At 38.5% G+C, this 22,704-nt stretch overlaps 2 protein-coding genes across 3 annotated transcripts in view; both read right to left on the bottom strand.

The window, feature by feature from the left end:
* Positions 1-2,070: 2,070 nt before the first annotated feature.
* On the bottom strand, positions 2,071-8,008 carry LOC139944513 (uncharacterized). Its single transcript, XM_071941553.1, has one exon. The coding sequence runs from the start codon at positions 7,548-7,550 to the stop codon at positions 5,751-5,753; it is 1,800 nt and encodes a 599-aa protein (XP_071797654.1). The 5' UTR covers positions 7,551-8,008; the 3' UTR covers positions 2,071-5,750.
* A 2,874-nt stretch (positions 8,009-10,882) lies between these two features.
* Positions 10,883-22,704, bottom strand: part of LOC139943902 (3-phosphoinositide-dependent protein kinase 1-like) — a 52,758-nt gene continuing 40,936 nt past the window's right edge. Inside the window, exons 10-14 of one of the 2 annotated variants that reach the window (XM_071940785.1) lie at positions 21,556-21,726; positions 20,740-20,958; positions 19,870-19,967; positions 18,584-18,638; positions 10,883-16,776 (exon numbers count right to left, since the gene is read on the bottom strand). In XM_071940785.1, coding sequence (XP_071796886.1) covers positions 16,666-16,776; positions 18,584-18,638; positions 19,870-19,967; positions 20,740-20,958; positions 21,556-21,726 — 654 coding nt within the window. In that variant the 3' untranslated portion in view covers positions 10,883-16,665. The remainder of the gene's footprint in view (positions 16,777-18,583; positions 18,639-19,869; positions 19,968-20,739; positions 20,959-21,555; positions 21,727-22,704) is intronic. The other variant, XM_071940786.1, reaches the window with a different exon arrangement.

Below are 22,704 nucleotides of genomic sequence, written 5' to 3'. Positions count from 1 at the left end.
TCGAGGGCCATAGTTTCATAGAGCTGCTTAAGCACAACGAGTAGCTAAGCACAACAACAAAATGCTTACCAGAATAAGGTTACCAGCCAAAATGCCATGTCACATCTACGATTTGTGATTGGTATCCTGCTCATTTCTGCTGAGCACAACATTGTAAGTAAAATTGTCTGCTTAAGCAGCTTTATGAAATTGGGCCAATAAAGTGGAAGCTATGCCGAGCTTTGGGGAAAAGATCCTGGTTTGTGTTGTACACAGGGAACAGGTAGCCTGAACGTCTGACGTTACACTTTGAGGCTCGGGAATTACACCAGAAATTATAGCCTACAAAAATCCCCATCCATATCCATAATTACCTTTTACCTACATTTATTCCACATTAGGCATAGGCCTACACACTGCATGAAAACGACCGAAAGGGCAGCTTCCAAACATCACCTTGGACCAGTCAAATCACAGATGTGGAAAGCTTACATCACTAACGGTTTATCCAATGAAATCATTGTATTCAATGAAATCGCTTGATCTATAAAACCAGTACCTATCTCAGTCTAGATGTATTCTTAATTGGGTATCGCTTTTAAATCACACGAGGGCGCCCTCGTTTTTGCAGAGAGGACTCTGAGTGCATGCGTTGGTTGCTGATTTGTATAAGCCCCTGATGAGATTATGCAACTTTACAACTTATGAAATTGCTACAGACTTAGTAGCACTTTGTAGTCCTACATTTCTGGATTCGTTAGGCTTGGGTGTTTTTGTTGTTTGCGGGGGTGGTGGGAGTAGTGAGCCGTAACCAAGGAAGTTTGTTGTTTTGTTTGGTGTATGTCTGTCCCCTGACGTATTATGGGCGTTCTATTTCATTCATTTAGTTCCCTTTTGAGTTGGATTTTCCAGATGGCTGTGTAAGTATTACCTTGGGCGATTTCTACCTACATTGTGTATCACTATCCGAATGACTAGTATCGACTGTTCGTTTCAATAAACCTTAAAGCAGAGCACAGTCATCTGAATATAAGTCAACCACAAAACACTATGACGTATAGTGAAAGTGAAACAATGAGCAGTTGCAGCTCCCAATGAACTGCAATCACCTTCTTTCACGGGGTCCTAGCTTGTCTTAGCTAAAAAGGCAAATTGTTTTCTGTGTTGTGCTAACTTTTGTAACTATTGGTAGTTACTTGCAACTGGACCGACTATATCATGCACTGCTGTAGGCCTACAGGGTGGGGTGCAGCGGGCGGTCACCAACTTGGGGCCAACAGGGGGGGGGGGGGGGGAGATCGGGAGGCAAATAAAGCCTATTACTAATTTTACAATTGTATAACCACCTGGTATTTTTTGCGTCATTGATCACCAGCGGTGGAAAGGAGCGGGAATTTCTATTAACGGCTCATGTGCATGTCCTTAATTGCCTCCTTATCATTTTGCATACTACTTCAGGTTTGGGGAACACCCTTAGCTCCGGATATAGATTTCGGTTATCGGAAAGTTTCCATTTCCTCATCCATGGCGTGAAAGAGGAAGTGTTTATCAAAAAACTTGTGGACAAGTCGTTCAAAGTTTGTCGCGGTGAATTAACGGTCACTATTCCCGCGATGCGTCTGCTCCCGCGAGACTTCTGCTGTTGCTACTATGGGGATAGTATCGGTGTCGTAGTCATGAGCAAACAGTCTTGCGAGAACAGGCAATTGCAAGTAGTTGAGAACGTGTGGGCAGTTTGGCTAGCGACAAACTTCAGACGGTCATAACGAGGCTTGGGAAGCTTTGATAATTTCACAGAAAAATGGACACACGTACTAACAATTGTTGGAAACAGAGCATGTATCAAATAGTTTTCAGTAAGTGTTTTAACTCGTTAATTGATGAGTTCAATATACATATTATGACAGTTGATAAATGTCCTCCGTACTGCAGAATAATTAGTTTATATTGATATATTGGTAGCATATAAGTAATGCTTTATAATTCGGAAGAAGCACTATGGACGAGTGGTAAGAAAAGGGGGTAGCACAATCTGCAGCCAACTAACCAAAAACACCAGGCGAAACCTATTTTCTTAAAGACAATTATCACTTTCTTTTTAACCGTTATGTTGTTTTAATAACAATGTTAATAATTATAATACAATTAGACAAACCTAAGAAATGTAATTTCAAAAGGTGGTCACGTTTTAGAATAGTAAGTGCCGAAAATCTGTAGCGGTTATGTCAATCATGCAGGAAGATAAATCCGTCATGGGAGACTTTGGGACGCTAGGTGGCAGTAGACTTACCAGGTAAGTTTCCATTGTTTACGTAGTTCTGGGCGTGCGCACATGACCGAGAACAATGGATTTTACCTGGATAAGTCTACTGCCACCAAGCGTCCCAAAAGTCTCACGTTGGAAATATGTTTTTATCGTTGGCAGGGGTCTGGTTTTACACATCTTTTGATGACAGTTTTATACTTTTGTTTTAACCTTGACAGCCCCTGTACAACTTGTAACTGTTGTGCTTGTCTTAAGATTTAAAATAAATAAATAAATAAATAAATAAATAATCTGAGAAACGTTTCATGCATTAAACTTTTCTCAGATTCAAAGGTTTTTTAATCCCTTTCTCTATAACCAAATTCCTTAGAAGGGAATCGTTTCTCAAAATGTAATAACAGTCTTATCAGCAGCTGCATTGCTGACAAGTAAAGATTTTATGGTCACTATTGTTGGAGTATTTACTAACGATATACCCTCCCTTTAACAAGCAGATACTGTTTTACATGCATTTTACACAACATACGGGACCTGCGGCTTTACGTCCCATCCGAAGGATCACACAATAATGGTGAAGTGTTGCACATCAGTTGTACAAAGGAAATGCACTGGTTAAAAGCTTAACAGGTAAGAATATTAACATTAAGATTAAACCTGCAGTAACACAAAGATGGCACGAATTATAGAGTTAACAGTATTTTAACTACAATGTTATATAGATGCAATAATACAATACAGAACAAGACACCAAGTCTTAAAGGCAGGGTATACTTAGGGTAATTGTCAAGGACCAGTATCATCACTTGGGCAGTGTATCCCAACACAAGCATAAAATAACAAACTTGAACAATTTGGGGTTCAAATGGTTATCCAAGTTGCAAGAAAGTACTAGAGAAAAAAGTACCATTGGTGCATAGATTTGTATGAAAAGTCTTTCTCAAAACTACATTACTTCGAAGGACGTCGTTTCTAACAAGATTTTAATATCAACAGCTCTTCGGTGCTCTTTACCGAGTAAATTGTCATTGTCATTAACTTGTGGAGTTTTTACCAAAAGTACACCATGCCTTTAAGGACCGTAGGACCGTCAAGAAACGGACTCAAACCCACACTCTGCTGACCAGAAACACCGGGGCCTAATTCTAGAGAGCTGCTTAAGGACAACAAGTAGCTTAAGCAAAATCCAGATTTTGGTTACCAGCCAAACTACCATATCACATGAACAATTTGTGACTGGTATGCTGCTCACTTCTGCTTAGCAGAAAATTATAAAGCAATAATGTGTGCTTAAGCAGCTCTATGAAATTGGGCCCGGAGCGGCTTGCCCGCTCGTGTTTCCTCTGACATCGTAGCTTTAAAACACTGCGTGCACCAGGTTACACATTGTTAATTTCTTCTAGAATAATGACATGCAGATTATGCAAATGTCTTGGAAACTACATAAAAACGAAGGACAACACTAATTAAATATGTACATAAAGTAGGTACGTTTTAAAGGGTCTATGTAACTTTTGTAGGATAAAAAACAGAATGTCCACATTATGTACACTAAACTTACACAGTTTGAAGATAATGATAGAAGAAAGCTTCCCTGAAAATATTACGTGCTGAGGTGATGTAGTTTTGGGGAAATGAGTAAAACAATGTCATGAAAAAAATATTCGTCTCATGAGACGAAAATTATTTTAATCATTTACAAACGTATTTTCATGACATTGTTTTACTCATTTCTCAAAAACTACAGCACCTCAGTAAGTAATATTTGAAGGGAAGCTTTCCACTATCATTATCTTCAAACCCTGTAAGTTTAATGTAAATCTATGGACATTTTGAAAAGGTATCCAAATCCTTTAATCATCTGGAAACTTTGATTAGTTTCAACCTCAAAGCTTACTGATTATGAACTTGAATCTCAACCAAAAGCAACTTAATTTTGTCATTCTGAAATGTTTTGACACAGTCGAGAATAATATTACATTGAAATTCGACATGTTTGGTTAAATCGATCGCCACAACCGAAATAAGATAGACCGATTTGAACGTGCAAAAAAAATTCCAGAACAAAATGTAGTTGCTTCACAAAGTGCGGTACATTATTGATGGAATTTCTTCAATAAAACAGTCATTAACTTTTCATTCGACTATCTTGATGTTTTAAAATGCCCGATATGTATTCACTAAGTGACAATTTATACACATTCTAGAAAAGTATTGGAAGCGCGTTTACTGTGCCAAGTATTACCTCATCAAATGCTTAAAAAATTATATCATTAATATACATTTACCAGCACATCGTGTTCTTTTTTTACCCGTCCAAACTTAAGATTTCAGTTTTTCAAACCTTCCGTCAGTTGTATCCTTTGAGCCATGTGCAATACTGAAATAATGTCAAGTTATAGTTAATTATAAACACATAATTATTATGAAAGCACATAATTAAGCTCTTTTACAGGCGGTGGACACTATTGGTAATTACTCAAAATGATTATTAGCATAAAACCTTACTTGGTGACGAGTAATGGGGAGAGGTTGGTAGTATAAAACATTGTGAGAGACGGCTCCCTCTAAAAGTGACGTAGTTTTCGAGAAAGAAGTAATTTTCCACGAACTTGATTTCGAGACCTCAGATTTAGAATTTGAGGTCTCAAAATCAACCATCTAAAAGCACACAACTTCGTGTGACACGGGTGTTTATTCTTTCATTTATATCACGCAACTTCGACGACCAATTGAGCTCAAATTTTCACAGGTTTAATATTTTACGCATATGTTGAGATACACCAAGTGGGAAGACTGGTCTTTGACAATTACCAATAGTGTCCAGTGTCTTTAAACATTGTCTCAAAGCCCTTTATACACGGCTAGCCCTTTTACATTGGGCCTAAGATATTCCGGAAACCATTTTAACTCCTTTGGAGTATGCAGCAACTGCAGCCAAATGGAGGCACAGGTTGCTCATCATAAAAAGCAACAATATCTACCTTCACAATGTACCCATTAACTCCTGGGTGGTAAGCATTGGAACTAAGAGCAGACCCAAAGGGGCAGCTAAAGTTACTGTTACGACTGTTGGTCGATAGAATAGCATAGTTTTGCAATAGGCCATGTCACATGAGGCAAAACAAACAACTAGTTCCAGGCAACCCCCACTAAAACAATTCATTCTCATTTCAGTCTTCTCATTATTTTCTTGAGGATAGAGACTTTACAGGTAAGTATGTCTTTTACATGTGCTTTCTAAGTGTTCCTTTTGTATGCAGTGCAGTTGGTTGTCTGAAAAATTGCCCTGTGTGACATAGCCTCTACACATCAACACACGATGACGCGACGGTTTGGTCGTAGCCATAGCTGGTAGCCTTAGCTGGTAGCCATAGCTGGTAGCCATAGCTGGTAGCCTTTGGGTAGCCTTTGTGTCTTGCACAAAGAAGGTATTACGACCGAGATTCGAACCCACACTCAGATGACGAAATTGTCAGAACTTGAACTCGACGCTCTTGCATAAACCTCAATTAGGCAAAGACACAGGAGGCGGCAACCAGACATCGCTGATGAGTCGTTGGTACTCGTTAGCCTGTCTCTCACGAGACACATCCTCCAGATCCTGGTACTGTACCTCCTGTTCCACCAGTTGCTCCTTGGTCAACAGAGATTGATCCGGTGTCAGGGAGGGTCTCACCTCGCTAGGAATCCCGACTCGGACCACGAAATCATCGCCGTTAATACGTTGACAAGATGGGGTCGGTGAAGTGGGGCTCACCACGGTCTTGGTTTCTCGATGTGGGTCGCACATGAGTGATTTCGCTTTGAGGGACACCCAGCAACAGATACCAAGTAGGACAACACACATCATGCCACCAATCAGGTACCACATTATCTGACTGTTGAAATACGAGGACTCGTCTTTCGATGTAGAGGTGTCCAGTTTAGGGGTGACGAGAATGGGTGCCTGAGAGACAGCCGGAACAGTGTGGGGACTGGTAGAGGTGTGCTCTTGTCTGGATGTTGTGGGTAAGCGAGGCGACTGTGTGGTCAGAGAGAAGTTAACCTTCAGGTGCATCTCAGCCTTTGGTCGGTTGTTGACCGTGACGTGGCAAGTGACCAGGGCCATGACATCCTCCCGTGTGATCCTCCGCACCGCAATGACGTCGTTAAGTCTCCCCTCGACGAAAAATCTGTCCGTGGTGTTGGACGGGTCAATGTGAAGCCCGTTGTATGCCCACTCTCTGGTGGTACGCTCGGGAGTTGTTTGGCATTCGAAGCGAGCGATTGCACCGACGTGTTCTGGTATCTCAGTCTGCTCCAACTCGAGAGTTATTGGTGTTGGGGTGGCCTCGACAGGTCGTAAGATGATCACACTGCTCGCTGTACTGCGACCCATTGCGTTTTGTCCCTCACAGATGATTTCAGTTCCGTTGTCATGAGATGTGATGTTGGAGATGTGAAGTACCGCCCCATCGCTACCCACTGTATGGTGCCGGTCTGGTTTGACTTCCCACCTAAACGTGGAGACCGGTGGGTTGTCAGAAGCTGATGCACGGCAGATGACCTCGAGATCTTCCCCGATGGCTAACCCACTCGTACTGGTCTGTATCTGCATCGTGAGTCGGTCAAGAAAGCATGATCTCGATGCCCCCTTGTAGGTCATTGAGCATTCGTACCGTCCCATGTTAATGGCCTCCGGTCCTGCTACCGTGGTGTACACCTCAATGAAGCTTTCTCCGTCATCGTCAATGGTCTGTTGAAGAGAGTCACCATCTTTCATCCACTGCAGACCGACCAGGGGACTTCCCCTCTCCGACTTGCACACAAGCCTCATGTCATCGTCAACTGGAAGAACTGAGCACTTCGGGTATACACCAGAGGGAGGATACTCAACTACTAAACTCAAGTCATTCGATGGAGTAACCTCATCACCATTCTCAACGTGGCAACTGTATTGACCCTGGTCCTCAGCCACTAAGGATGTGATTCGAAAACGGGCATAGAATGACCCGAAGTTAGGTGCGTCCATATTCAGGACATACCTGTCATACTCTCCTGCTTCGTTAGACCACTCAGCCACAGCTTGACCATCTTTCTTCCAGATAATTTTCCCACCTCTCTGAATGTTGAAGTAGCTACTCTCTCGGTATATGAAGTCGCAACCGAAGTTTACGGACGAGCCTTTCTGTTTTGAGACCGGTTCCCAATCACCGTTAACCGAAATGTTTGGCCCATCAATGGGACGTGTACTCACAGCGACTACACTACACACAACGACCAATGCCAGTACCAAAACACACTTACATGTACCACCACACGCCATGGTGAACCAACTGCCCTGTGGTTTCAAATTTCCTTACTTTTATATGCACCAGCCCGAGACCAGATTTTGCCAATTATCGTGCCGACTTCCTCTTTTATTCTCAGCAAAAACATTATAAAAAAATATTGTTTTCTGCCTTCGAGAAAGTCAGGAAATGAAAACAGTTTTAATACTTTACGGCCAAGTTCCGTTTGTTTTGTTGGTTGATTTTTACTTTCCTTTTAGGCCTGTGATGAGCGGGTCATGAAAAAAGCGGAAAATTGTTGTCCGGATTTTGGGCCAGCACTACGAACGTAATAAAAGGCTTTAATTAACTGAAGCGTAGACAACACATTCACAGAAACATAGGCCACAATTCTTACATGTAACAATGTGTTGTACATCATCATTTTCAAGATATTTTTGTAGCATTCCTTTAGGAGTAAATCCACAAGCGCGATGAGTCCTCGTCGTCGACTGCCATATCCTCCCCCCTCTTACCAGTTTTCACGGTATTATGCCTTTTCTTTGAATTGGGAAAAAAATAATGATGCCATATATCAACCGATGACCTAATTATCTTTATTTGTTTATATAAAGTATTCAAACATATATTAAAACTTGGTGGACACTAAAAAGGTTCACACTACACACCGATCTTCGATGACTTCAACTGGCCCCATTGGTTTTGAGTTTTTCCTGTTTTCACGGCAAACAAGAAAGTATGGTTTCCACTGCAGGTGAAGCCATGTGGAAGAAACATCTGCAGTGACTACAAGTGTTCTTTGAGACTCTGTATATGACTCTATATCCAGCAGTTGTCTTCGTTTTATTTATTAAAAAAAAATGAAATTTTAAAAATTACCATGGTAATTTGCAAAAATGTTTAATAAAAAGTGTGAATAATTATTGGCTTTCAAATCAGATTTTTTTATTTAGGTTTTTTCCCTTTTTTCCCTTAAAATTTGTAATAAAGCGTATAAATAAACAGTGATAATTGAATCAACAAGCTGATGTTTAAATTTTAATATTAATAATAATATTGATGAGGGTTAAAAAATAAAAATCTCAAAAAATATTAGAAAATGATATAAGGCACATGGCTTCTTTAAGCCTCTGTATTTTTTTTCAGAATGCTCAGCAAAATATTCAGTCACATGATTTGATCATCATGAATTGTGAATTGAAATAGTGTTTGATTTTAGGGACACCTCGAAAACAGGACCTCCTACGATATAATTATACTTGTCGCAAAAAATACACACCGTACACAACGTACTCAAGGTGTTGGCTTTTTAGTAAAGCGCCCTCTAATGGTGCAATGGAACAATGACATTGAAGTACATGTAAAATAGACCTCGCGCTAAACGAACAAATAAAAAATAAACTGCGCCAATAAAGTATCTAAACACTTACAAATAGTCAGATTTATCGGAACCTGAATTAGTATGCCAAAGAATAATTATTCATTTCTATTCACCGTTAATTTCTGCACATTTTGACACATCTTATGTTGCGCTACGATGTTGTTTGGTGGATTTATGGGCACTTGAGTGGCTTAAGGTCGAATTTCAAAAGTTGCAAAAGCCCCTATTCAAGCTAAATCGTTGTATTGTGACGAGTAAGATCAGCGTTTCTTTTGCCCGCCCTTTATAAATGATTTGTTTGTCGCGTTTTGGATAAATCGGTTGCGATGAACATCAGGAATAATTGTCAGTAACCAAGCAAAGGGGTCAAAGATGGGAGGCATACAACAAAATGGGTTAAGAGCCAGAATCCCTGATTATGGTAAGACAGGGAAAGGTGTTTCAAGATAACAGGAAAGATGGCTCAACTGACCAAACAGGAAAGAGGACGGATCGTTGGTTTGATAGAAGCCGGTATGTCGATTCGAGCTGCAGCTCATCAAGTTGGAACGTCACCAGCGACGGTCAGTAAAATGGTGGAATGGCTACCAAGCTCAGGGAAATGTGGACAACCTGCCAAGAAGTGGCCGCCCGTGTGTGACTTCTGCAGCAGAAGAAAGTGAACAAGTCCATCAAGCCTGACACCACTCTCGAGGGATTGCGACGCATCCTGATCAGGAAATAGCAGGGGATTGACCAGGGACAGATCAGATGTCTCGTTTGGAGTATGAGAAGACGACTCATTGCCGTTAACAGTGATGGAGGACACACCAAGTATTGAGGACAGGATATCAGCAGTTTTAGAGTTAAAGATACGGCCATAAATTTCATGGTCAAGTAAACGAAACGAGTTTGTGTCTTTTGTCTTGATTTTGTCTGTGTGTGAGGCTTGTGTGAGTTCCCTTCTGGATCGAATTGGGGTGAATAGGGGCTTTTGCAACTTTTGAAATTCGACCTTAAGCCACTCAAGTGTCCATAAATCCACCAAACAACATCGTAGCGCAACACAAGATGTGTCAAAATGTGCAGAAATTAACGGTGAATAGAAATGAATAATTATTCTTTGGCATACTAATTCAGGTTCCAATAAATCTGACTATTTGCAAGTGTTTAGATACTTTATTGGCGCAGTTTATTAACAACAACGGCTCCAGTAAAAGACCACCACGGAGCATTGTACTGGGTCTAGCCCCGACTCACATCGATTCCAGGTACGTGTACGTGATTCCACATCTATTTCGGACGTAAAAGAAAAAAAGATAAAAACGGAACGGGAAAAAAGCGGAGCCCGCAAGAAAAACAAGAAACGGGAAAAAAGCGGAACCCAAGAAAAATGCGGACTGGGAAAGTTAAAAAGAGCGGAAATCCGCTTTGAAACGGAGATTTCACAGGCCTTTTTGTTCTTCATTAGACGTGATTTATATTAAAGGAACACGTTGCCTTGGATTGGACGAGTTGGTCTTTAAAAAGCGTTTGTAACCGTTTGTTATGAAATGTACATGGGTAGAAAGATGTTTTAAAAGTAGAATATAATTATCCACACAAATTTGCCTCGAAATTGCGTGGTTTTCCTTTTACTCGGCGAACTAACACGGTCGGCCGTTTGTTGGAGTCAAAAATTTGGGAGTCAAAGACCACCTCGACCGATCCAAGGCAACGTTTCCTTTAAGCTTTTTTATTTATTTATAACATGCACAGTAAGTTGAAACGTTCGTGTGCATTAACTAGGAGCAGCGATTGATGGGAAATCCTTTGTTCCACCAAGTCCGTGATTGTGTTGTTTTGTCTAGTGATGTATTGCCAATCCTTAGATGCATGCGCGCGTGGATAGCAAACTTTTGCGGGGTATGGGGAGGGGTCGATACATTTTATCCCAAGTGTCTCTATAATATGATGAAACTTTGCAGGTCACAGTAATAAAACCAACACACTTTTTTTATTTATTATGATGTACACATTGTCATCATTGTAAAAAGTTTTAATTGTTTCTACATCACTGGGGCTCCTGGTCTATACATTACCAGTGACATCTTATCATTTTTTGTTTCTCAATACCTACACATATTCCAATAACAATCATATATTTATATATTTATATAATAATCATATAAATCACATGAAAACAATAATTAATATATTCTTTATACAGAGTCAAGAATGGATAACCTTAATCATTAACAGTCTGAAGCATACTTTGTATATTTACACAACTAAACCAACATATTGTGTGGAAATACAACAACTGTTAGCATAATATGAAGAGAGCCTGTGCCCAATTTCATAAAAGCCTGTAAAAAATTTGCTTAGCATGAAATTTCTTCCTTAATAAAAACAGGATTACCGTCCAAATTTCCACGCGATTTTCAGGATAAGCAAACAACAGCTGAATGTCAGTAACAAGCAATATGCAACAAATTAAAATTTGGTTGGTAATCTTGTTTTTATAAAGAAATTTCATGCTAAGCAAAATGTTGTGCTTACGGGCTTTATAAAATTGGGCCATGGATGTGAACATGACCACTACGTGACTTGATGACAACCTCTTCCCCATTACTACTAAGCTTGTTCCTAACTCTGGACGAACTTTGACATTGCATTAAGGGCCTCGTCATACAAGGCAACTTTTACAGGCAACTTGGGGACAACCAACTACAGTGCATGCTACATGGCCACTTTGATGGTACATGAGTAACTTTTCAAACAAATGTCTTACAATCCCCAAAGATTGATGAACATTCAAATGTGAATAGATTCTCTTCTTGGAGTTCGCAGTTTTGGAGTTTTTCTTTATGTAGTGTACCATAGTAATCTACAACATTGGTTATTTTCTGAGAAGTCGATGTATATATTTATCTGGACATCCTCTAAATAATTTGGTACCCGACAGTCTTAACCTTTGACCCTGTCAAGACCTAACATTCAGCTCAGCTCATGAAAATTAAGTGACGTTCTTTGCCAAACTAGGAACTTCCTGCTGCCCCAATTCAAAACTGGATTTATTTGCTCTTCATGAATCATCAAAACTTGCCTCCCCTCCTCTGCTGCTGCTTCCCTGGACCCACTTTCATCGGACTGCCTAAGCACAAAAAGTAGCTAAGCATAAACAAAATTATGATTACTAAAAAATGGTTACCAGCATAAATGCAATTTCTCGTGTACAATCTATGACTGGTGTCCTGCTCGTTTGTGCTCAGCAGGTAATTTGTAAGCAATATTTTGTGCTTGAGAACTTTGGTCCAGAGTGCATGTTAACCATGGGGGTGATCCCTGGCTATTAGGCAGTTACAGATGGCTTATGACTGGCATCACCTCGAACTAAAGATAATATTGCCAAATTGGGGAGACTGCCAACATGATGTTAACTGGGAGGTCACAGGGTCAAGTCCACTCTCTCAAGTCAACCAAGAACTATTAAAATAGATGAGAACAAGGGGTTTCAAATAGCAACTAACTAATGCCTACAGTGTCAATATTGCTCAACACATAGATTGTTATACATTTGGTGTGCGGTAATACCATGTGTGTATCTTCTTGCCAAGTAGAGTTTGTTCTTAGAGAACTGTCTTTTTTAAGATCTCATTATTTTTTTCAGAACAAAGCTTGTTACATTACATCAAACTAATATCAAGGCCAGATGTTTATGGTTGTGTTCATAATCTGGGAAGTGCCTGATGATGGCAGTGGCCGTCACATACTCTTAAAGGCACTGGGAAACCTTTGGTGTATCCCAATTCATATTCAGTAAAAACAAATTTCTTCAAAATTTGCAACAACAAAACAATTTAAGCATTTAAAATAATAATGAATTTTGTTTTTCTATCCCAAAGCTTTTTTTTTGGTGTGTTTTGAAGGGAAAGCCTCAAGTTTTTTCAAAAGGTCCACATGTCTTGGCCTAATTTCATAGCGCTAAGGTGTAAGCGATTTTACAGGTTATTAGCATCCATCTTGCGCATTCACCATAGATTGTGATGTCATTCATTTTCGTAAAGTAAGCATGGGAAGGTTAGGATGCCTTCTTGTTATGAAATGAAAAACACACAGTCAGCCAAAAAACGGTCGTTAAGCAGCTTAAAAAAGTTAGACCCTGCCCTCTAGAGACTCTCCAAATGTTGTTCTAAGTTGAGGGTCTCACCAGAGAAGATTCCATTCTTTACTTTCCCAGTTACAATGAATACAATGATTTCAAATTACATCTCTCTCTCTGTTGATTAGATCTTTACAAACTTGGTTTTTTTCTTCATATAATTATGTGTATTTTGATTGTGAGAGCCCGGAATATAAGAGCCCGGATTTTGCATCCCGGGGGGCTGAACTTACACAAGAAATCATTTCCCCCTTATACCAATAAGCCATTTTGCGAGCTACATCTGAATAATGTCTGGTACAATGACTTGTTTAGTCACAATGTAACGCTTACATTTGAATTCCTCAGACTATAGAGACAGTTGCTATGTTAAGTGGTTCTGGGCAAGCCTTTGCATAGCGGCCTCCAGATGAGCAAACCCTGGTACCATTGTGCCATACACATCCATTCAAAAAAGTGTTTAGGTGTTCGACGTTTCTTACGTAACTACGCAAAAGCATGCCCCAAAAAGGAACTCAAAAACAACCCCCAAAATATTGCTTGAGTTTGGTTCTCTGTTGCTTCAACCATCAGAAACCACACCATTTCTTAATTATTGGTTGAGTTTTTTTAATTCTTCCACTGCATAAACTGGGTTATTACACAGACACGAAATGCAAACAGTTTTGTCTTCTGGAGTTTAAGTCTAAAGTACAGGTAACTTGCAAGTACTGACACAAGTTTAATTATGTACATGTATTGTGTAGTAACGCTAATATTTATAACTCTTTTTATATATATTTTTTTCTCTTTGTACACAAACCTAGCAATCAACATAATGAGTTTTGTTTGTGATGAGTTTTTAACTTAGGTATGACAAAATAATTCAAATTAAAAATGTTTACTACCAGACAATTGTCCCAAAGGTATTATCGGCTTATAAATCACCTATTCTCACAGTATCAGTCAAAATGTTAAATAGCACTCTGCTAAAAACCATTTAGCCGAAAACACACCACAAAAAACATAATAATCAAGAAATTTTTCACAACTCTCCGCACATGAGTTTAAGTTAGCCCTCGCACTCTTTAAAACTTCAACTCATTTTAAAAAATAAAATTAAAAAAAGGAAGGAAAAAAAAAAAAAAGAGGAAAACAATCCAATAGAACCCTTGCTTAACATCACAAACCCAAACAGCGCCCTCAATGAGGTCAATGAAGACCTATCATTGGCCTAGCAAACGCGAGGATTAATCGTATCTTCAGTTAGGACAAGTAACTCGTCCTATATTAGGATGGGTTCAGAACTAAACTCGCTCCAAGTCCCAAGATTAATCCCAAGTTAGAAAGAGTTTGGTGAAATCGATGACAGGTTCTGAAAAATGCAGTTTCTGATGAATGAGCTCCAACACAGCAGTGCATGGTACCCAGTTTCATGGCTTGAAGACTAGAGGCCACAAACACAAGCTTCTACTCTTTAAAAATTTCTCAACTCTTTCACGCTACATGTAGATTCGGTTCGCAATTTGTTTGCATATTTTTGACTACCCTAAAATTCACTGTACAATACTGAAGACTCCTCTGAAGTACATGTATTTACAGATAAACAGCGCGACACAAAAATTCTTTGAGATGTTATCCAACGATTTCTAATAAATATCTCACCTTACTGTTCCTCCGATTTATCTTTCGTTATTAAATTCTATCGATAATTTTAAATGAGTCTACTACTTAGATGTTTTGTCTGCCAAGCAAGAATCCGCAGTCATTAACAATACGCATCACATGACAATAAGCCTGGCAACCTTAAGCTACTAAAGCACAATGCTTAGTAACTTTGTGGTGACCAAAGTAGCTGCTCTATGAACATTGTCTAGGACTGAGATAGCGAGGGAGATGATACTAAGACTTTTCTTTCAGAAATGTTTGTTAAAACAAGAAGCATACAATACACCCTACTGGGAAGTGAACAAGATCCTTGCCAACTTACTATCCCAGAAGACAGAATGATGTTCATAGAACTGAGTTCAGTTCTTTGATGTTCATAGAACTGAGCTTAGTTGTTCATAGAATTGAGTTCAGTTCTTTGATGTTCATAGAACTGAGTTCAGTTGTTCATAGAACTGAGTTCAGTTCTTTGATGTTCATAGAACTGGGTCCAGTTCTTTGATGTTCATAGAACTGGGTCCAGTTCTTTGATGTTCATAGAACTGAGTTCAGTTGTTCATAGAACTGAGTTCAGTTCTTTGATGTTCATAGAACTGGGTCCAGTTCTTTGATGTTCATAGAACTGAGTTAAGTTGTTCAGAGAACTGATTCAGTTCTTTAACTCCATGATAGAACCGAGTTCAGTTACTCGACTCTACAAGCAGGAATGTAGATAACAAACAAATTTCTGTCACAGAAAGACACCTTGGAAACAAGTTATTTTTATCTCTACGTGCAAACCCTGTAAGTAAGCATGACACACTCCCCCAAGTGCTGCTGTTAAAAGTTACTCCAAATACTTTTGGTAGGATCTAATACAGGTATAAATTTACGTACATAGTCCAACAATTATAGTATGTTCATGACTGCAGAACTCTTGCAAAACATCTTTCTGTTTCTGAGAGTGAAACCACAGTGGTTACAGCCTTGAGATCCTTTCATAAGGTTTATCGCGAATAGCAAAATATCAAGAGAGGGCGCTGTTGAACCCACACAAATGTATAGGCGATGCGTGTGCGAGTCATGCGTGACAACGTAAATCGCATAGTAAACTGCCCCATATGCCTTCCCACAACGCATGCTGTTCTGAATCGCGATAAACCTTATGGTGTGACGTACTACATACTCAGTAAGAGGGTTGCAATCACACCCTTCCTACGTAAATTGCACAAAGCAGGTGCGCACTAACATTTTGGTTGGCAAAATCAGGGAACAACCTGCTGTTTTGTATGCGACTAAGGGCTGCGTGACGCAGACACGATTGTGCGTCTGTCAAGTGCACATCTCTATAGTCTTTTCCAACCAATAGTGTCTGTATGCATGCATAAATGTAAATAGCATACATAGGACCGGTTTATTGTTACTGCAGCACAGCACTCTTTGATCTGTTTTGGCAGTTACAGCAAGTCCTGTCCAAGATGCGGACACTTAAACAATGTCCTCACATGTGATGCAGAGTACTCACAAAGTAGAGCACAAATGTTTTGCCGACAATAAAAATCTCTCGAGTGCTGGTCGTAACCAAGAACTGTTTCTGCCGTTGTGCAGTGATTAGCCAATGGTCAATTGCAGTGATTAGCCAATGGTCACTTCAACCAAAACAGTTATAGGTTACGATTGTGAAAAACGCACTCCTGGAGGATTCGAGTGCTGAATCCGCACAAAATCAGATCTCACCTCAAAAACAAAAAAAAACACTTGAGAATGATTTGGATTATATTTACTTCTTATTACTTTTATAATTATGATTATGGCGACCACTGGTTAGCCTAGACCCAACAGCATACAACAGGAGGGGTACATATTCTGCTTGCTCACACACACATACATCTACTACAGTCAATGACATCAGAGAGATTTTATGTCCTGCAAGGTTTTTTTTCTACTGTAAGCTTTGCTGGTCGCCCTAACCCCTTCTTGCCACCAATCCACCCAGTAGGGTAGGGGGGTCATGGTTTTGTTATTCTTGCTTCTGATTGGTCTCAAAGGTATGCCTGTACATCTCCTCAATAGCGCTACACCATTCCAGGGCGTGGCCATCCGGGTCGATCAAGTAGTATAGTCTGTTTGGCTGATGGGGAGACGGAACAAAAAGAGGTTTGTTGATGAGAAAACAAGACACAAGTTCACTTCGTCTACAGAATTCTTCAGTTGACTAATCTAACTCGCATTAGAAGAAAAAAACCTTACTAAAATAGTTCTAGTTCTATCGAAACTAGTTCTAGAAACCTACTCGAATAGTTCTGACTGGCTTTTTACTTCAAATTTAATAAAATGTCTATGGTAACGTGATGTCCCTTGATCTCACTCAATTAATAATTAATAAAAATAATAATATGAACATTTATTTTTCGCGCCCGTATCTGCTAAGTTTTGAAGCTTAATGGGCGGTATCAACAAAGTAACATATTAACATTCCAAAATGACATTTCAATTACATAATTCAAATCATCAATATGTAAAACGCAAGCTAAAGATTTAAGGCTATGCATGGTGGAAAACACTAAGGAAGTTTTGCGGTGACACCATGCAAAAAACTCATAAGTGAGTAGTGGAGGCTCTGAGAAGAGCCGTTTTGTACTGCTTGACCATTTCGGTCAGTATGCTCTGACCATCTTCTGGAGAAGGTCACACACACAGCAAAGTCCAGCATTCTCCAGCATTCTCCAGCAATCTCCAGAAGACGGTCAGAGCACACACTGACGGAAACGTTGACCAGTACACACTAACTCTTTTCAGAGCCACCACTACTCACTAAAGAGATTTCTACATGGTGTCACCGCAAACCTTACTTACTTATAAAATACAAGCACAATATACTAAAGGTATCAAAGGGGAGTAATCAAGAAGAGAAGGATATTTATGGCCCTTTGCGAAACCATGGCTTCATATTCAGCTCTAGCCTCAACTACAAGGATCTGGGCCCAATTTCATAGAGCTGCTTAGCACAAAAAATTTGCTTTGCACAAAAATTTCGTCCTTGTTAAAACAGGAATACCAACCAAATTTCCATTTGTTGCATATTGCTTGTTACAGGTATTCAGCTGTTGTTTGCTTATCCTGAAAATCACGTGGAAATTTGGTTGGTAATCCTGTTTTTATCAAGGCAAAAAATTTCATGCTAAGCAAATTTTTGTGCTTAGCAGCTCTATGAAATTGGGCCTGTTGGTTATTTTGAAAACATGCCTTTTCGGATTTAAACCAAGCAGATGGAGGCTTTGCTCGAGTCTTAAGCAAAGCCGTGGTTTTAAAAATGGCCAAGCAGAAGCAAGTATAAAATTTAAACATAATATCAACAAGATGGAAGGAAAGGGAAAAAAGTCTGGTCCCTTCACATGAAATGATAATAAGAACTATCATCATCACAGTGTATACAGGGGACCAGACAAAGGCAACCACATCATGAAAACATGAAAACATGAAAAGTAAAATCATGAAAAATGTCAAATAATAAGATCCACAAATGTGATCAATATCAAGCAATAAAGGATAAGGTATACAAAAATGAATAAGCAATAAATCACAACAATAAAAAACACGTAAAATATTAAAATCACAAAAACAATTCAGCAATATGATCCAAAAATGTGATCAAAATAAAGCAATAAGAGATAAAGTATACATAAATGAATAAGCAATCAATCACAACAATAAAAATCAAGAAGATCCACTAAAGAAAAATTTTCAAATATAGAAATGAAATCAGTACAAAAATGATAAAAAGATACAGTGCACAAAATAGAAAGCAGAAACACAAAACTGATAGAACCACAACAATGGAATATAACAGTAGGGCAACAAGATATTTTAACAATATAAGTTAAGTTAAAAATGCTTCCCTAAAGAGTGATGATACCCTGACTCTAAGTAATACTTACTGTATGAACGAAGAATGTCTTGAAAGTTTTGACCTCTACTCGCATATGTTGTGACCTACAGAAAAGAGAAGATCATTGAACTCATAAGGAGGGTTTTAATTTTACAATCACTCTTAAAGTAAGTAGCGATAAAAACGTTTGGTTAGAAGCCTACATCAGCTTTCAGTAGTATAAAGCCTGGTTCATACTTCCTGCGAATGCGAACAGGAAGCCAATTTTGATGCGAAAACAGCTGAGTGACGTCAAAATTTGTGTTGCATTCGCATTCGCAGAAAGTACATGCATGAACCAGGATTAAAGCATTTTAGCTGGTAACCTTATTCTGGTAAACTCATTTTTGTTGTGCTAAGCAACTTTTTATGCTTAACCAGCTCTATGAAATTGGGCCCCATTTGTATTTGCTTTTAGGGTTCAGAGGTAGCCAACAAGTCCCTGTCTTAGGGCCATGTCACTTGAGGTACTTAATATAGGCAACCATTTCCAGGCAATCTCCAAGAAGAAACGCCATTCACATTTCAATGTTCACCTATCTTTCTTGTTGATTGTAATGCATTGTTTGAAAAGTGACTCATGAGCTACCAAAGTGGTCCTGTAGCATGCACTGGAGTTGGTTGCCTCCAAGTTGTCTGTTAAAAATGCTCTCGTGTGACAAGGCCTTTGGTTGTGTTATGACCCTTTGGTTATGTTATGGCCCTTTGGTCATGTTATGGCCCTTTGGTCATGTTATGGCCCTTTGGTCATGTTATGGCCCTTTGGTCATGTTATGGCCCTTTGGTCATGTTATGGCCCTTTGGTCATGTTATGGTCCTTTAGTCATGTTATGGTCCTTTAGTCATGTCATGGCCCTTTGGTCATGTTATGGCCCTTTGGTCATGTCATGGCCCTTTGGTCATGTTATGGTCCTTTGGTCATGTTATGGCCCTTTGGTCATGTTATGGCCCTTTGGTCATGTCATGGCCCTTTGGTCATGTTATGGTCCTTTGGTCATGTTATGGCCCTTTGGTCATGTTATGGCCCTTTGGTCATGTTATGGTCCTTTAGTCATGTTATGGTCCTTTAGTCATGTCATGGCCCTTTGGTCATGTTATGGCCCTTTGGTCATGTTATGGTCCTTTAGTCATGTTATGGTCCTTTGGTCATGTTACGGCCCTTTGGTCATGTTATGGTCCCTTTGTCATGTTATGGCCCTTTGGTCATGTTATGGCCCTTTGGTCATGTTATGGCCCTTTGGTCATGTTATGGCCCTTTGGTCATGTTATTGCCCTTTGGTTATATTATGTACTCACCAAGGTATCTCTCCTTTAAGGACCATGTTCTCTGGATCAATGTAGTACAAATGAGGTCCTTCTGTTAGTAGAAACTGCCGCCTCCTTGCAAACAGACCCTGTGGGTGATATTAATAAGAATAATAATAATACTGGGTTCTTTAATAGTGCTTTACCACACCCCTAAGGGGCGTATCAAAGCTCAGTATTTTTTCCTCTAAGGTATTGTGGAGCTAAGTTTTTGAAGTATGAGGCCCTTTCGTTTAACGCACCATGTAATGATTTACAATATGCTGCCTATCAAACCAGGAACACCGGGCGAACCCCTTCTCTTTTTGATAAGTACACTGGGTTCTTTTATGTGGATTACCTTCGAAGTATCATGGTTAGGTGTGTTGCCACACAGGTGTCACTACTGGGACTCAACCAACACTCTGCTTAACGGAAACACCAGAGCTTGAATCCGGTGCTCTTAAAGGAACACGTTGCCTTGGATCGGTCGAGTTGGTCTTTGAAAAGCGTTTGTAACTGTTTGTTATAAAATGCATATGGTTAGAAAGATGATGTAAAAGTAGAATACAATGATCCACACAAACATGCCTCCAAAATGCGCAGTTTTTCTTTTACCTCGTCGACTAACAAGGTCGACAACTTATGGGGGTCAAATTAGTTACTCCCATAAATGGTCGACCGTGTTAGTTCGCAAAGTAAAAGGAAAACCACACAATTTCGAGGCAAATTTGTGTGGATCATTGTATTCTACTTTTAAAACATTTTTCTAACCATTATTCATTTTATAACAAACAGTTACAAACGCTTTTCATAGACCAACTCATCCGATCCAAGGCAACGCGTCCCTCAACCACAACACGGCACGGCTGTCCTACTTACCCTCCTCTTGTCGATCAATCCCATCTTGAGTACCAGGTTGCCCTCTACAAACCGGTGCCACTTGTTCTCCCTTCGTTGCTTCTCCAGCCTGGCTGCCCGTTCCTCCTTGGTGAATTGAATGACGTATTTGGGCTTGTTCAGGTCCCGCTGCCTGTTGTTCTCCTCCGGTTGGATCTTGCTCAGGAACTTGTTGAGGGGCGTCAGATCGAATTCATCAATCTGGAAACAAGTATAAACAGGGATGTGATAGGCTGTTGGGAAGTACACCTGAACTATGAGCACAAAGCTTTAGGGTGTGAAAGCTTCCGAGTGCTAGAAACGTTATTTAAAGGGAAGGTACACTATCGGTAATTGTCACAGACCAGTCTTCTCACTTGGTTTATCCCATCATAACCATAAAACAACAAGCCTGTAAACATTTGGGCTCAATCGGTCATCGAAGCTGCAAGAGAAAATTATGAAAGAAAAAACACCCTTGTCGGACGAATTTGTGTGTTTTCAGATAAGAATAAAAGACTTCTAGCTAGAAGTCTTTTATTATTTTAGTGAGAAATTACCTCTTTCTCAAAACTATGTTACTGCAGAGGGAGTCGTTTCCCACAATGTTTTATACTATCAACAGCTCTCCAATGCTCATTACCAAGTCAGTTTTTAAGTTAATAATTGTTTTGAGTAATTACCAAACGTGTACCTACCCTTTAATATTGTACATACACAAGTGCATGGTGTAGGCTCCAATACACTTTATTTAATTTAAGGGCAAAAATCACGGAAATTAGAGTAAAGTAGGAAGAGTATCATGCCCGTTAGACTTACATAGAAATCGCTGTGTATCTCTTCACCATCGACCACCATGCAGGGTTTGAGAGCAGGAGGCGTCTCATTGCAAATGTTATCCCATTTGGTTCCTTCAAAGAATGGATGTGCCTTCAACTCAGGAAAGCCTCCGCAATCCTCGCATCCTATTCTCTTTAATGGGTCTAACACCTAGACAAAAGGCAAGATTTAAAACAAGCAACAACAAATAAGTATTAAAGTTGATCTTGGGTAATTTGAAGGTTCGGGGGTTATATAACAGGTCTTGAAGGTACATGTAGGTAGGTGCCGCGGAGAGAGCGGAAAACCAGTGGAAAAACAGAACCAGAACCCTCTCTGCCTCAACATCTCAAGGACACACATGACATCTCACGATTCCAACACTCTCTTAAAACCCATCTCTTCAGATTAGCCTATGCAGATATTGAGTGAAATTTTCTTCTTGTTCTTTGACCAGCGCCTTTGAATGTATGCTGTGTTATTATTATTATTATTATTATTATTATTATTATTATTATTATTATTATTATTATTATTATTATTATTATTATTATTATTATTATTATTATTATTATTATTATTATTATTATTATTATTATTATTATTATTATTATTATTATTATTATTATTATTATTATTATTATTATTATTATTATTATTATTATTATTATTATTATTATTATTATTATTATTATTATTATTATTATTATTATTATTATTATTATTATTATTATTATTATTATTATTATTATTATTATTATTATTATTATTATTATTATTATTATTATTATTATTATTATTATTATTATTATTATTATTATTATTATTATTATTATTATTATTATTATTATTATTATTATTATTATTATTATTATTATTATTATTATTATTATTATTATTATTATTATTATTATTATTATTATTATTATTATTATTATTATTATTATTATTATTATTATTATTATTATTATTATTATTATTATTATTATTATTATTATTATTATTATTATTATTATTATTATTATTATTATTATTATTATTATTATTATTATTATTATTATTATTATTATTATTATTATTATTATTATTATTATTATTATTATTATTATTATTATTATTATTATTATTATTATTATTATTATTATTATT

The sequence above is a fragment of the Asterias amurensis genome, chromosome 11 (genome assembly GCF_032118995.1).
Source record: "Asterias amurensis chromosome 11, ASM3211899v1".
In the NCBI taxonomy this organism is placed as follows: domain Eukaryota; kingdom Metazoa; phylum Echinodermata; class Asteroidea; order Forcipulatida; family Asteriidae; genus Asterias; species Asterias amurensis.
The sequence above is the reverse complement of the archived record's forward strand: the minus strand, read 5'-3'. Positions and strand labels throughout refer to the sequence as shown.

Bases quoted from the DNA above. Each gene is read 5' to 3' on its own strand.
- LOC139944513 (XM_071941553.1), bottom strand. From the start codon at position 7,550: ATGGCGTGTGGTGGTACATGTAAGTGTGTTTTGGTACTGGCATTGGTC.